The sequence below is a fragment of the Protopterus annectens genome, chromosome 10.part0 (assembly GCF_019279795.1).
Source record: "Protopterus annectens isolate FY-2018-M chromosome 10.part0, PAN1.0, whole genome shotgun sequence".
Lineage (NCBI taxonomy): Eukaryota > Metazoa > Chordata > Ceratodontiformes > Protopteridae > Protopterus > Protopterus annectens.
This window is the reverse complement of record NC_056744.1, coordinates 739,574,147-739,590,668: the sequence shown is the minus strand read 5'-3', so window position 1 is coordinate 739,590,668 and position 16,522 is coordinate 739,574,147. Positions and strand designations below refer to the sequence as shown.

The following is a 16,522-nucleotide window of genomic DNA, read 5'->3' as shown; positions in this document are numbered from 1 at the left end:
CATGTGACAATCTCCCGTATTCTCCATATGTCTGGCCTATGGGGTAGTGTTGCAAGACGAAAGCCTTTTCTTACACAGAAAAACATCCAGGCCTGGCTAAAATTTGCAAAACAATACATCAAGTCTCCCAAAAGCATGTGGGAAAATGTGTTATGGTCTGATGAGACCAAGGCTAAACTTTTTGGTCAAAATTCCAAAGCATACATTTGGCACAAAAACAACACTTTGCATCACCAAAAGAACACCATCCCCACTGTGAAGCATGGTGGTAGCAGTATCATGCTTTGGGGTTGCTTTTCTTCAGCTGGAACTAGGGCTTTAGTCAAGGTGGAGGGAATTATGAACAGTTCATAATACCAGTCACTTTTGGCCCAAAACCTTTAGGCATCTGCTAGAAAGCCGAAGGTGAAGAGAAATTTCACCTTTCAACACGACAATGACCCTAAGCATACATCCAAATCAACGAAAAAATGGCTTCACCAGAAGAAAATTAAAGTTCTGGAATGTCCTAGCCAGAGCCCAGACCGAAATCCAATAGAAAATCTGTGGGGTGACTTGAAGAGATTGTGCACAAGAGATGCCCTTGCAATCCTGACAGATTTGGAAAGAGACACTTTTTCAAAGAACAGTGGGCAAATATTGCCAAGTCAAGATGTATCATACTGATAGTCTCCTACCCAAGAAGGCTGAATGTCGTAAATAAAGCAAAAGGTGCTTCAACAAAGTATTAGTTTAAGGGTGTGCACACTTATGCAACCAGCTTATTGTACAATTTTTTATTTTTTATATTTTTCCCCTAACAGATTTGTTTGTTTTTCAATTGAATTGTACAGGTCATAGGTCACATTAAAGGTGGGAAAAGTTTTGAAATGATTTATTGTGGTCTCATTTTTTTATAGCACAAAAAACTGGCATTTTAACAGGGGTGTGTACACTTTTTATATCCACTGTATATACCAATGGTCTCACAAGTGCTAGTTAAACAAGCTTCACTGATGCAGAGACCAGCACTACAATTAAATGAATGAGTGGGCCTGCTATTTATGCTTAACATGAGCAAAGACCAGTAAGGTAGTTCTGAACAATGTTGATGCATCAGCTAAACTGACTTTGCAGGTAAGTTTGGAAGTACGTGGCTATTTTATACAAATGAGCAATAAGTTCTTCCATCAGTTCTTATCGACATCTTTGACTTTACAAAAACCTTAAGACATTTTCATTATTCTGTTCGTCTGAAATGCGCACTGCCCACTGAATGGCACACAGCAACAGTTATCCCACTCCACAAAGGGGGAGCCACCACTGATCCTGGGAACTATCGCCCTATTAGCCTGACGAGCCTGGTCTGTAAGGCCATGGAACATATCAGCATGGAACTCATAAACAAAGACACTGGTAACCTCCAAACTCTGGACCCCACCCAGTTCAAGTTGTGAAAGGCAGTTCATGCCTCCTGAACCTGATCGACTTCTTTGAGGCAGTCACCAAAGCAGTAGACGAGGATAAGGTGGTTCACACAGCCTTTCTTGACCTCGCCAAGGCTTTTGACTCCATCCTCCATTTTGGAATTATACCTAAACTCACTAAACTAGGTACAAATCCCTACTTGCCAACTGGCTCACTGACAGAACCCACACTGTAAAAGTTGCAGATTACAAATCTGACTTCAAACCAGTGACAAGTGGAGCACCACTGGGTTCAGTCCTGGGACCTCTCCTGTTTGGTATCTACTTCTCTGAAGTGCAGGATAACACAGAAGGCCTCTGGCTAATGAAGTTTGCAGATGACTGCAAACTAGGAGCCATAGTCGAGCCCCCAAATGATGTGGACATCCTACAGAAGGGCCTCACTGAGACAGATGCCTGGTTTCAGAGCCATGGCCTCAAGCTCAATGCCAAAAAGTGCATTGCCATCCCCTTTGGTAAAAACTCTGTGCCCATGAACTACCACATAGGCAGTAGTCTACTTAACGTCGTGTGTGATAAGAGACTTTGGGACCCAGGTGGACAGTAGTCTCTCCTTTGATAATCACATCGTCACAGTAGTCAGGAAATCCTTCTACATGGCACATCTCATCACAAAAGGGTTCTCATGCAGGAAAAAAAGAGGTCATTGTTCCCCTCTACATGACACTCATTAGACCCATTACAGAGTACAACGCCCCTTTTGGAATGTACCTCACAAGACATCTGCAGCAGATGGAAAGGCAACAGAAATACTTCACAAAGAGGATTACTGGCCTCAAACACTGACCATCTCAAAAAACTGCAGCTTTACTCCATAGTATATCGCCTACTCCGAGGTGACCTCTGCCTAACATATAAAGCTATGTCAAACCCAGAGTTGTTGGACATGCTACACCTAAAGAAATCACAATCCCTTCGAGCTACACGCTCTAGGGACCTAAACCTTGTCACCACAATAAACAGGACATGCTGGAGGGATAGATTCCTGTCCCAGAGACTTCCCATACTCTGGAACAAGCTACCCATCTATCTCAAGCAAAGTTCCTCATTAGCACTGTTCAAGAAAAATCTTGATGAGTGGATGGGAAATAGGAAATATACCCCGGGGATTACTTCTGCGGCTCTGCTCGACAGGGGCACAGGAAAATAACTTTCTTGGGTGGCGTAAACCAGGGAAACTTGTTGGCTAGGCTTACTTAGGCCCTTGGGCGGATAGCCTAGTACCTAATTATGACCCTGTGAATTAATTTTCTGTCAACAGCAATCAGTAGCATAATTGACAAGATTAATTTTCCCCTATTTCATACCTGCTTTATGTTGAATGTTCCTTAATAAAAAGCTCAATAAGCTTTAGACCTCAGTAACATCACCTAAGGATAGTGTGGAAATTCATCTACAGACTTTAATGGATGCACCCTATTGTATTCACAGAAAGGTGTCCATTAAAGGCTGTGGACACATTATCATGCCATATCAACATGGTCATCACCAAGGGGTAAAGTTCACTAAAGCCACTGAAAGCTCCAGTGAAGTCTGGAGACAGAAAGCAAATTTTACACACGATAGTATTAAAAACGCATAATGCAAATTTATACTGTTAATGGAGAAAATTCTTCACAGCATAACAAGCACCCACATGCTGTGATGCAATAGATAAGAGAATAACGGTACAAAAAAACTGGAGGCGAAAGGTTAGGAGGCTGGATACCTACAGATTAAAGAGAAATCTCATTAAAAAATGTATTTCCACACCAAATGCTGCATTATACTGTACGACAGCTACCATTTAAAACTGCTGTCCTCCACACAAGTGCTGTACCTTCAGACACCACAAGCTTATTCATCCTCACATCCAGCAAGACAAGAAAGTCCGATACTGCGGCATTAATCTTACTTTTTTTAACCTGCCTGCTTTTGCTTCACTGAGACGGTCAGTGTAGCAGAGCAGTGAAAAGCTCTTCTCCTCAAAAAGACAACTAGCCACATGCTGCCCTCTTCTTTTCCCCATACCTAGCCCCTGGTACACTGACCACTTACAAAATCCAGGTCAGCTGTAATGCTGGAATACGTTCCTACACCATGTGGTATGCCTTTAAACAAAAAAATGTCACACTGGAAGTAGTTCAAAGACAAACTCGAACCCTTCTTGCCTTGGACAGTGCAAAGCAAACCAGGTTTGTTGGCCATAGTGATCTTTTCCCAGGATAGCAGCAACTGCAATGAATGAATGCCTACTAAAATAAATTATCTGGGCGTATTCATGCAAAGTGTGTGGAAAATGCACTGCAGAGAATTAATGTTACTATCTACAAGAGAAATTACCTATGCCTTCCTATACATGGCATGTGATGTTTTGAGTAAAGACAGAAAAGTCTACTGTGGGTATGTCAACCCCACCCCAAACCCTACAAAAATGCCAAAGATTCTGCTGAGGAAACAGAACTGATTTTAGAGAATCCACATGCTTGAATATCTGACGAAGATAACTTTAAAATAAGCATAGCTATATTGTGTGAGAAAACCATTTGACAAACATGTTCTTGTCCCCTACTGGTGTTTAAAAAGTACACAAATGATAAACTACCTCGTTGGCATATTTGAGGCATCACTGTTCATTCAACATTTTACAATTTGCTAGTGCATTCTTTTTCTTTCCTCTACAGCTGGTGCTTAGGATGCAGTGCATGAGGATAGCATTATACAGGCTGTCTCCTTTTCACATCTGTAAAGATATCTACCAGAACTTCATGACAGTTAAAACAGAATAATACATTTTGAAAATGCTTGTTGCTATGGCAGTAAATGCTAATCCCCTGTACCCTGTGGGTGGTTAAAAGGAAGCAGCCCTGAAGGGAACTAGAAAACTCTAATTAATGAGCTACTAACCAGAGTTTAAATCACGTCCAGGATTGAAAGCCCGGCTATTAATAGTAGCAGATAGTCTATCACAACTAATGGTTTTGGAGACGTTGGTGTTGAAATTTCCATCATACCTGTAGCAAAAAAAAAAAAATACAAACTAAAATGAAAATTTAAATTAAGTATCTGTGATACATACATACATAATCAAAACGTCTTGATTTCTGTAAAAGTTAACACCACTTACCAAACAAGACAATATTGTGATGATAACAATGAAAACAAACTGTTTCATTCATTTTTAATAAAGACCATGAAGCAAGACCCTGATGCCCAAGGCAAAGTAGCAGCTATATAAAAAATGCAACCATTTCATTCACTATTAATGTTCTTTTTCGTTTTGTCAGACTACAAAAATAAAGACCAGTGACTAAGGCCGCACTAAAATCCACATTTCTGTGCACTTACCTAGGAAAAACGACGGTATGTGCAGTATTTGTACTATTCAAGCTATTTAAGTAACATGGTTCAGTGATACAGAAGCACATCACATACACTTGCCTATCCATTATATTTCCTACCTAAAACAGCTGTGTGCATGCAGTTTCAGACTTGCCATTGTGTCAGCACAAACTATTGCAGGACTTAGGACTACTCTACATGTTTAACAATCACGGGTCTTCCTAAAGCTAAAAACTGACCTCTTAAAATTGTTCTAAAGATGAGTTCCCCAATGAATACATTAATGGTTTTAGAACAGTCACTGTAATAAACACGTTTCATAGACACACTTGTTATAAGTTTATACAAGTATGCTGGACAACACTTTGATCAAGAGCAAGAAAAAGAACCATAAATTAACCTCTTACTGACATTAGTACAGTCTTTGGGGTAACATGGCTGCAAAGCATTTTTGTACTACAACATGAAGACAGTACAGTTGTGTACACTTACCATGAATGTAGATGTTCAAGTGTATTCACTGTTGCAGTCATTGCATTTGGGTTGGCTGCCTGCAGGTAGACCTCAGCCGGCCTGAATACTAGAGTCTTGGATTCCTGCATCGGATGTTGTCTCTTCTTCCATGACGTCAGGTCGTCAGCGGTATAAAACATGCAGCCGACGCCATTACATCAGTTTTTCTTGCTCCAGATGTCAGGTGCCCCCATAATATGAAGCAGTTATATGTTATGTTAAACCTCCAACAAAAAGCAAGTACACCAGAAAGCTTAAATACACCAAACAAGAAGGAAGGTAAAGCCAAGAGAAGTCGGGGCTGGAGGGAGGGTAACCAGGACTGCAACAATGAATACACTCGAACATCTACATTTATGGCAAGTGTACACAACTGTACTATGTTCTTTGTGTTTCACTGTTGCAGTCATTACATTTGGGTTAATTCCCAAAGCTAAGGAAGGGAGGAGGAATTTAGAGAGCATTAGGACCAGCTATTAAGCCCTGCAAGACTGCAGTGGCAAAACCAGCTCTGGATTTAGAAAAAATAGGCATGTGGTAATGCTTGGTGAAGGTATGTACAGAGCTCCAGGTAGCAGCTTCTAGGATGTCCCTGGTAGGGACTCCTCTGAGAAAGGCTGTAGAGGTAGATGCAGCCCTGGTAGAATGTGATCTAATCCCCTGTGGGGTAGGTTTTCCATGGTGCTTATAGCAATAATGAATGCAATGGGCTATCCATTCAGAAATGGTTTGCTTTGAAATGGCTGTCCCCTCTGCCCCTGCAGCAAAGCCAACTAGCAGATGTTCAGATTTTCTGAGAGATTTAGTCCTGTCCAAATAAAATCAAAGTTGTCTGTGCACTTTGTTTTGTGGATTCGGGAAAAAGGTAGGCAAACGAATAGACTGATTTAGGATCACACTAGACACCACCTTTGGCATAAAAGACAGGTTGGTCCTGAGGGAAATCGTGTCTGCATGAAAGATAATGAAGGGCTCTCCACTGCCTTAAGGGCCTGTAATTCAGACACTCTTATTGCTGAAGAGATGGCTAAAAGGAAGGTTGTTTTCCAAGAAAGGAATATGAACTCTGCAGATGCAGCTGGTTCAAATGGAGGGAAAGTGAGCTTTTCCAATACAAAGTTAAGATTCCGGGCTGGAGTAGGGGCTCACCTGGGGGGGGGGGGGTCTTAAATTTTTAGCCCCTCTGAGGTATTGCTTTAACAGGGGGTGAGAGAAGAGGGGTGGTTGAGTATTATAATGTGCTGAAATGGCAGAGGCATGAATTTTAATTGACAAGAAGGATAGGCCCTTGTGGAGCACTTCTGTTAAATTGTTGTTGTGTCTTTCGGCTTTTCCCAGTTAGGGGTCACCACAATGGAACTCCGGTCCGCTAATGATTGGTAGTTGATTTTTACATGCCGAGTTACCAGCCCTGATGCACAACTTTCAATGAAGGTACGCCCATTCACGCATGTCTCCACGCAGAAGATGCTCTAGCTAGGAATCGAACTGGACAGCATCTTACTGTGAGGAGACAACGCTACCGCAGGTGGAGCACTTCTGTTAAGTACTGAAGAATATGAGGTAAGCTGGGCACCGAAGTGCCCATCCCCCGAGTCTGGCTTCAGGAACAGAATCTTTTCAACTTTTCAGCATAGGATGTTTTAGTACTAGGTCTCCTTGCTTCCAGAATGACATCTAGCACCTGCTTGCTGAGGGATGCCATAGGAGAGCTCAAGGAATTAGCCAGGCTGCAAGGTTCACAGGGTTTGAAGCTGAGGGTGCAGAATCTGGCAGGCCTGCTGGGACAGCAGGGAAGGTGTCTGAGGTAGGTGCCATGGATTCAGCAGTATCATACTGCACAAGAGGGGGTACCAGTGCTGGCGAGGCCAGTCTGGTGCAATTAGTATTGTCCTTGGTTTGTCCTGTTTGATCTTTAGCAGAATCTTTGAGAGGAGAGGCAGAGGGGGAAAGGCATAAATTGAGAGGCCTTCCCAAGCAAAGGACAGGGCATCCACTTTCCAAGTTTGACTGTGGGGAGTCCTTGTGCAGAATTTGTCCAATTGGTAGTTCTGAGGTGAGGCAAACAGGTCTATCTCTGGAGTCCCCCATTTGTTCCTCAAGAGGTTCAATATTTTTGGTTTCTGTTTCCATTCGTGTGGGTCCACGAGATTTCTGCTTAGGTCGTCTGCCAGTGAATTTAGCTTGCCTGACAGGAACTAAGATTGTAGGTGCACTTGGTTGCTCAGGGCTGTGTTCCACAGAGCCATGGCTAGTCTGCATAGAGGGTACGAGTGGGTTCCCCCCTGCTTGTTTATGACCACATAACTGTGGTGTTGTTTGTCTTTACCAATAATTGTCCTGGAAGGATATGGTCTTTGAAGGCTGTCAGGGAATTTTGTACAGCTAACATTTCTTTTTGGTTGATATGCAGGTGCATTTGACTCTGGTTCCATTTGCCCTGAATGCACCGCCCTGCCAAGTGAGCCCCCCGTGCATAGTCTGATGCGTCTGTAGTCAGAATTTGGGTGGCAAGGGGTATATTGAAAGAAAGCCCCTTGTTTAGGTGGCAGGCCTCTGCCCACCAAAGGAACTCTGTCTTTATACAAGGAATGATAGGAATCATTGATTCCAGGTCCTGAGAATGTTGACACCATAGGCTTTTTAGATACCACTGTATTTTTCTCATATGCAGTTTTGCATATGGAATTAGTAGAATGCAAGAGGCCATGAACCCCAGGGCTTGCAGGATTTTCCTTGCAGGTAGCTGGGTCTTTGTGGCCAGTAGTTTGAAGTAGGCTGTCAAATAAACTTGTTTCTATGGTGTGAGGTAAGCCATCTGGGAAGTTGTGTTCAAGCTTATTCCCAGGAATACAATTTATTGGCAGGGTACTAGATGAGATTTCTTTTCGTTTATGGTGTACCCCAGCGAGGTTAGAAGTTTCTTTACAAATGCCAGCTGTTTTAACAGCATGTCCTGGCTTTCTGCCTGAATTAGACAATCGTCCAGGTATGGGTATATTTGAATATTTCTCTGCCTGCAAAATGCAATGACTGGAGCTAGACACTTTGTGAATACCCTGGGCGCAGTAGATAACCCAAAGGGAAGTGCAGAGAACTAATGGTGTATGGAGCCTGCTGTGAAGTGTAGGTATTTCCTGCAAGATTCCCTTATTGGAATGTGCAGGTAAGATTCCTTTAAGTCTAAGGTTGCCAACCAGGCTTCTTTGCCTAGCATAGGAAGCAGCTGTTAAAGTGTTAGCATTTTGAATTTTGGTATTTCCGAAAAGGTGTTTAGAATAGAGAGGTCTAGGATAGGACATCAAGAGTTGTCTTTTCTGGATACCAGGAAAAGTCTTGAGTAAAAACTTTGTCCCCTTTCTTCTGCTGGGACAGGCTTAATAACCCCGATACTTAGAAGAGATTGAACCTGCTGTTCATTCTCTGCCCACTGATTTGGGGGCAGGTACGGCCAACCATTTGGGGTTGGTAAGGTGTGGAAGTGGAATCTGTATCCTTGGAAAACTATATTTAAAACCCATTTGCCCTGGGTAATGAGTTCCCAGTTTTTTGCATGCAGGGCGATCTTTCCCCCTAAGGGAGTAGGCAGTTGAGCAGGGCTTGGAAGGGTTAAGGTTAAGTCATTGTGGCATTTTTCTATAGGGAAGTGTCTTACTACTCCCAGCTTCGGAAGTGGAAGCCCCCCACTGCTTAGACCTGTGTATTCCTTGAGACTGTAGCCTAGGTGGTCTGCTGTTCCTGGGTTTGGACTAAGAAGGCCTGGAAGAGACTGGAAAGGACCAATTCTCAGAAGGCCAATGCCTACTAAATCTGGAAGGCTGTACTTGCAGGAAATCTTTAACAGTTTGCATAATTTTAGCTTTTTCCTCCATCTTTTTAAGGACTTCTTCTGCTTTGTTGCCAAACAGGTGGTCTTGGTTTAAGGGAGCATCCAGTAATTTAGCTTTAACATGATCTGGCGAGTTTTGCTGCTTAAGCCAAGCATGCCTTCTAAGTACAGACCCAGTGACAGCAGCCCTGCAAGATGCTTCTAAAGAGTCAAAACCACATTGCAAAGTATGTTTACCAACTTGTTCAGCAGAATGCGTTAAATCCTGTAATTCTTCATGTTCAGCACAGTCAGGAATCAACATCATTTTTTGTTTAAGTAGTCCCATAATATGCTGCTGATACTTTAACATATGAAACTGGCAGTTTAAGGCCCTAATGGCCAAAGCAGAGGAAGTGTATACCTTCTTACCCCATCTGTCCAAGGCCCTGGAATCTCTATTAGAGAGGGTAGGGTTTTTGGCAGTAGTAGCCTTAATGCCTTTAGGTCCTTGGGAAATGATCTCTGGGTCGACAGTAGGATTCTTGAAGAGGAGCTTGTGAGAGTCAGGTACTCTGTAATACCTGTCAGGTTTTCTGGGAGCTGGAGGTAAAGTGTCTGGGGGCAGGCTAAATTCCAAGAAGGCATAATCTACAATGTCCAGGACAGGAGGGATAGCTAAAGGCCTGTGTTGAGGGAGGAGTAGGAATTCCCTAAGCCTCTTTTTGGAATCAGAGTAATTTTGGCTTTCCCAGCGGAAATGCTCCCAAAGAGTGTGCAAGGTTTCACCAAAAGAAAAATCTTCTGGAGGGGAAGCAGAGGGAATGGAATCCTCTGCACCAGAATCCTCATAGATAGATAAGGACAAATCCTAGATAGATAAGGGCAAATCCTGGTAATCAGAAGAAACAGAAATTTCAGAATCCTTATCTGAAGGATCAGAAGGAAAATCAGTTCTAGGTCTCAGAGGGGGAAGGCTGACTTTCCCTAATTAAAGTAATAAGGTCTTCAGCCATTTTAAGCATTTTTTTTTAGGTATATGGGCCTGACCATGCGGTTTGGATGTTGGTTTTCTAGGCGTAGGTCAAGTTTTAGGCCATAAAGAAGAAGATGGTGTCGGTTTGAAATGCGCCTGTAGGCCTGAAAACACCCTCAGAAGCCGGTACCTGCACAGCGGCTCTGGACCCATCCAAGGATTGAGACATCCGCAGGTTCCACAGTCGAAGAAGCATCTCACGGCATACTGGACTCCGAATGGGTCTCAGTAGAGGCCTGTGAATCTGAAGTAGCAGGTATCAGGGGCTGCGAAAGTGCCTCACTGAGTAACGGCGAACTGAAGACCAGCTTAATGGAAGCGTTGTCAGCAGTCTTGGACGTATGCTGTCTGTCTCTGTCTTTATCTTTATATTTTTTCGGAATATTGGTAGTCGGATGGCTTACCAAAACAATTTCTGGATAGTTAAACCGAGTACCAAAATAATTTGCTGCAAAAATAGACAGACGATGAATAGTTCAGGGTTGAATAAGGCACAAAAACCAACAGCGAGGGACATCGTGGTCAGGGCCTATGCAAGAAATGCAGTAAGAATGAAAATCTTTATGAGGTATTTGATTTCCACAGGTAAAACAATTGTTAACTTTTACTGACATCAGTTTAAGAGCAAGAAAAAGGATCCCTAATAGGGTACTTACTTTTTTGAAAACTTTGGTTTTGAAACTCGAAAACGAAAATTTCAGGAGTCGGCCGACCGGCACTTGTGAACTGCTTCTGCTTCGGGCACCGCGCGGCAAGAAAGACTGATGTATTGACATGGCTGCAAGTTTTATACCCCTGACGACCTGACATCATGGAAGAAGAGACAGCATCTGACGCAGAAATCCAAGACTCTGGTATTCAGACCGGCTGAGGGCTACCTGCAGGCAGATAACCCAAATGTAATGACTGCAACAGTGAAACACAAAGAATATCTGAAAGATTTCAACACATTTTCTTAAAGGCACTTCTGTGATACAGCAGGGATTAGGACTGGGCATTAAATACAACAAAAGAAAACAGAACTGCTTTGTCACAACACTACTTGGTGAAACACTTCAGAGCTATTAATTTTTCCTGCATATGTCAACATTTTTGTACTGATCCTTGAACTGTAATTAAAGTCCTGCACAGTACTTTTTCACAGATTACAAACAGTGAAGTATGTTAAATAATTTCTATACCACTCATAACATGAATGAAGTAAACCACAGGTGAACATAATTTTTCTGGGTATATTTGCAGAGCAATCAGCTATCCTGAGAAATGGTTTGTGGCTGCCTCCCACTCCAAGGGCTTCCTGCAAAAAGTGTGGGAAAAAAGACGTGAGTCTTCTGTTCTTTTTCTGAGATAACTGATAAATTTTCTTGTATCTCAGTGTCTGTTCAAAGACAGTGTAACGATCTACCACTGTCAACCAATATGTGATGTGGCTATCCCATCTGCGGGACAGTAATCAAGAAGCCTCAATCCTCACCACTTGCACCTGTTGGGGGACATTCACGGGGAAGATAGCAGGTACACACGCAGTATTTCCAGATGCAGCTCTCTGCATCAAGTGCAATTTCTCTTAAGAGCACACAGAGACCACAGTCAGTCCAGGGCTGCTTTCTCCCTCTTCCTCCAGATCCCTAGTAAGACCCCCAATGGCACAGCTATAGAGTTGAGATCTCAGCTGAGTGACTAAGCCAAGACCTCCAGCATTCTCTCTATCCAACCAGTGCTTTGTGTCCCTGCCAAAGTAGCTGATACACACACTCTTTGAGGTTTGATTTACACAGGTACGCACACACACAAACACACATACACACACACACACACACACACACACACACACACACACACACACACACACACACACACACACACACACACCTGGGAAAGGGCTGGCACAGGTTTATTAGTTATGCCCCCTTTTGCCCAGACTACAATGTAGTTAAAACTTCAACTCCTTATTAGCTACTTTAGGGCCCTTAACAAAGGGTGTCCAATTTTGCTGTGTAAAATTAATACAAATACAAATAGTAGTTTGACCAAGAGCAAGGCAAGGCTATTAGGAGTGGCCCACACAGTGTCACCAAATAAATATGCAAGTACTCTCAAAACTTAAATATCTCTACACAGATCAGCAACAATGAAAGGTTTAAATATATTTAATAACAATACTAAATATATATTCAAAATGACATCAGAGTTCACAACCACAGGAAATGTTTACAATAACATTGCAGTACAGGCTCACAGAAATAAAGAAAAACAAAATCTAAACTAATCTTTGCTATATTCCTGACTGTATCTAAGAGAGAGTTACTATACCCTAGCTACTTACTTAGAGCAAGGTAGATGTGGGTGAGTGGATCTTGTTGTCAGTTCCAAGACAGAATGCAGAATGGTCTCAAAATAATATGTAAAACATTACTGCTGGGATAGCCTGCAGGATGACAAAATTTCTGATCACCCCCCCCCCCCATTGTTGAAGCAGGAAGTATTTAGCATCTACCTGTAAAAATACTCATACAATCATACAAGGGGTTTTGCTCAGATCTTTGGCAGGTGCTAGAAGTCATAAAACAATTGCATTCCTTCATGCTTTCAAAGTAGCAATTAGTTCACCCCAAAGACAATACAAAAAGCTTCCTAGTACAGACTGTGTTTCTAGCTGCCTACAAAGTAATTTAATTTCAGATATTTTTCTAACGTTTTCTGGACTGAGGTTAACTCTCCAGTTTCCTCAGTTAAAACAGATACATTTAAACAATTACAGCAGTGCATGTACATTTCTGTTCTCTTCTAGTAGAGCACACTGTGGATATATTTTAAGCACAAACACTTTACAAATACCTTTTCAACACAAATATCTGTACAAAGCAGTTTTATATATATATATATATATATATATATATATATATATATATATATATATGGATCTACCTGACTACATCGACACTTCACAACACCGACAACAACTTAACCGACACCACATAATCGACAGTTCACAAACACGACACCTCATACACTCGACACATCATAACAACAAACAAAACAAATCCCCTGTCCAAAACCCACACACACAACACAAGCACACCAAAATCCTTACAAACCAACACTAACCCTTACATACACAACTATCTACAACCCTAATCAAACCCTAACCCTAAGGTCCGTACTATTGCACACTCAACTAACCCAAGGCCTAACCCTAACTCACTTAACCCGCCTAACCCAAAAATATCACTACTGCACCCTTACCTAACCCGCCTAACCCTAACTCACTTATCCCACCCTATCCCTACAGACCGCCAACATCGCACACTTACCTTACTCGCATCCTTACCTAACCCGCGCCCTAACCCTAACTCACTTATCCCACCCCTATCCCTACAGACCGTTAACATCGCACACTTACCTTACTCACACCCTAATGGCCGTCACTACCGCATACTTACACATCCTTTCCCCATCTCAGTGTTCTCAGTGTCGGTGTTTTCCTCCGTTGGTCTTCTGACTTGTCGATCTTCTAAGTCGTTGTCGGTGTTATGACGTGTCGATGTAGTCAGGTAGATCCATATATATATATATATATATATATATATATATATATACATACATGGAGGGGGAGTGAGAGTAAGTGTGTGAGAGAGCATGTATAGACATTAAATACTAATACATTTGTAACACAAGCATCTTGTATAAATTAGTTTCAATATTCACAAATGACATATAATTATTTACAAGCTAGCTGTGCTGGCAGTACCTCCTTAAATCACAGATGGAATAAAGGCCTCACGTATGTTAAGCCACTTCCCGAGCAACCAAAACTGTGTAGTCCTAGAGGATATCCAGCAAAGTAATGTAGCAAGACTAAGTAACAAACCCAACAACCCTCCACCATCACCAAGAGACACACCTGCAAGACAAACATCCTATACTCAAATATATACAATGGGGTAGGCAACCACAAGACAATGTGTGTGCTAGGAGATACAAGATTAGTGTGAGGGGAAGAAAGGAGGAAACTCCACCTGTGCCATTAACCATTCTATTCAAACACCTTTAGTCATGATAAATACCCTCACACATCAGTATTAAGTACATCATAGGGATTACTGCTGTAGGACATTCACTCATAAAATATTCAGCATTGGTATCAATGCTACAATGCAGCTCCTCATACATTTTCTTTTTGTTAATCTGTGTACTCCAGTTTCCTCTTACTTCCCCAAAACAAGATGGTAGACAGACAACTCTAAACTGGTCACATATACTGTATTAACTCGTGCCTTTGTGGCCCAGGTAATGACAAAGAAAGAGTCTGAGGATCAGTTAATTTACCTGGTTAACAAACAAAAAGTTGCATGTTTACATGCTATTAGAAAATGGGTGAAACTCATCCACGGAACCCAAGAGGGGAAAAAACATTCTTCAACAGGGTATTAATGTACAAGAAAAGCCCTGAATCAAGTCTGCTGCTTCACTGCATTATGTTATGCCACCATAAAATGAAGCATGGACTGAGAAAAAAGCAGAGAAGCTGTCACATTGTTTTGCTCTTTTACTCTTTTAATGTGGCTGTTTACTGAGGGTCAGTTAAAATAAAAGAAAAAACAACTGCTATTGCTGCCACTTTACTTTCCCACTCACTATCCACGAATGAAGGAAAACAACTAAACACAGTAAAGTGCATCAGAAGGACATGTGTGTACGTCTATCTGTGTGTGTGTGTGTGTGTGTGTGTGTGTGTGTGTGTGTGTGTGTGTGTGTGTGTGTGTGTGTGTGTGTGATCTAGGACTGTTGAACAAAACTTCAACAGTCCGAATCCAACTTCACCGAACACACTTTAATGAAAGTGTCTTTACCGAAAAAAGCACTTTCGATAAAGTGCGTTAAAAAAAAAGAAAACAAAAAAACAATAAAAAAGCATTTATGCAGGGGGCAAGCCCCCCCCTGCATGCCCCATGTGGGGGGCTGTGCCCCCACACCCCCTACTTTAACATTCTGACTCAGAGATCACACTACAGTGGGGAAAAGGAAAAAATTCCATTATCCGCACCGTAGTACGATCTCCGCAACAGTCACCCCCCCACAACTCCCTCTACCTGCAGGCACTTGCGCGGAAGTATGCCCAGCTGTTTAGGTTAGATTCGGTGAAATGGCCATTCGCACATCAGTCCTAGGCATGTGTGTGTGTTTAAAAGAGACCGTGTGCATGAATGTGCCTCAGTATACTCACCCGGATATGTGTGCGCAACCATATTAAACTTCTTTACTTATGAATTATGGGCAAAGCCAACAATAATGGTGGGGATACAGTTTGCTTAAAAATTAATAGAGAAATTGGCTTTGCATCAAAATGCTTTTTCTGAAAAATGAGTGTGGAAAATCAAACTTTATTGAAGAGGCAGAGCAAAATCTATGCATCCATCCATTCATGCATCCATCCATCCATCCATCTTTAACCCCTTTTCCCATTTTTGCACATGGGGTCAGGGTGTCACTTCAACAGTATAAAATAAAAAAGCAGCCAATGTAAGAACACCACAAACTCTATTTATTAAGCACTTTTCGTCCAGTGGCTGGACTTCTTCAGATAAAATAATCAAATTCATAGACACTCTTAAATGTTTCAACAATCCAGTCATGTGACCAATGTCTCAATTAAACCTCTTAACAAGGATCAATTAATACATCACTTAATAAAAGTTCTACCATAGTTAAAAATACAGAGTTAAAAGCCCTGACTAATGAACAATATAATACATTCTCCCCCTAAATAAAAAACCTTCATCCTTCACTGCTAAATCAACAGTAAATTTATTTATACCTGGTGCATTAAAAATTAAAAAAAAATATAAAGCATGTTAAAATAAAACCATGGTTAATATATAACTATTGTTAAAAAAAATAAAAGCTTTAGGTGTGGGACTAACCCTTAAACTCATCACTTGATTTAGGTAAATTATCTCCACATACTTTTTAATTTTAAGTATGGGAGAATAGTGCATGTTTCATTTATTCCTGGGAACTGATTAGCATTTAATCGAAGTTGCCATAACAACTCAAGTTGTTCTAAAAGTAGTGATGCTGGTCCTTCATGTACATTTTCACTAATCTGGTCTATAACCTTAAACTTGAATTTATGGTTAGGTGAATTTTCTATGTGCCTAGTTAGTGCGTTCTCTGTTTTCCCCCTCCTAATAGCATACAGGTGTTCGTAGATTCTTTCTTTTAACTTTCTGTTTTCCCTATATAGAAAACAGGACAGAGAACACACTGAGCTAGGTATACCACTATTTTAGTGTTACAGTTGTACCAATCTGTGATGGAATACTTGTGGTTACCTACAGAAAAATGTTGTCCAGTTTCAATGGATCCACAGTAGTT

General features: G+C 41.6%; 1 protein-coding gene across 1 annotated transcript in view; it reads right to left on the bottom strand.

Annotated features, from left to right (window-relative positions):
• Positions 1 to 16,522, bottom strand: part of CACHD1 (cache domain containing 1) — a 1,377,863-nt gene that overhangs the window by 638,115 nt on the left and 723,226 nt on the right. The window contains exon 4 of the mRNA XM_044085560.1: positions 4,353 to 4,459. Coding sequence (XP_043941495.1) covers positions 4,353 to 4,459 — 107 coding nt within the window. The remainder of the gene's footprint in view (positions 1 to 4,352; positions 4,460 to 16,522) is intronic.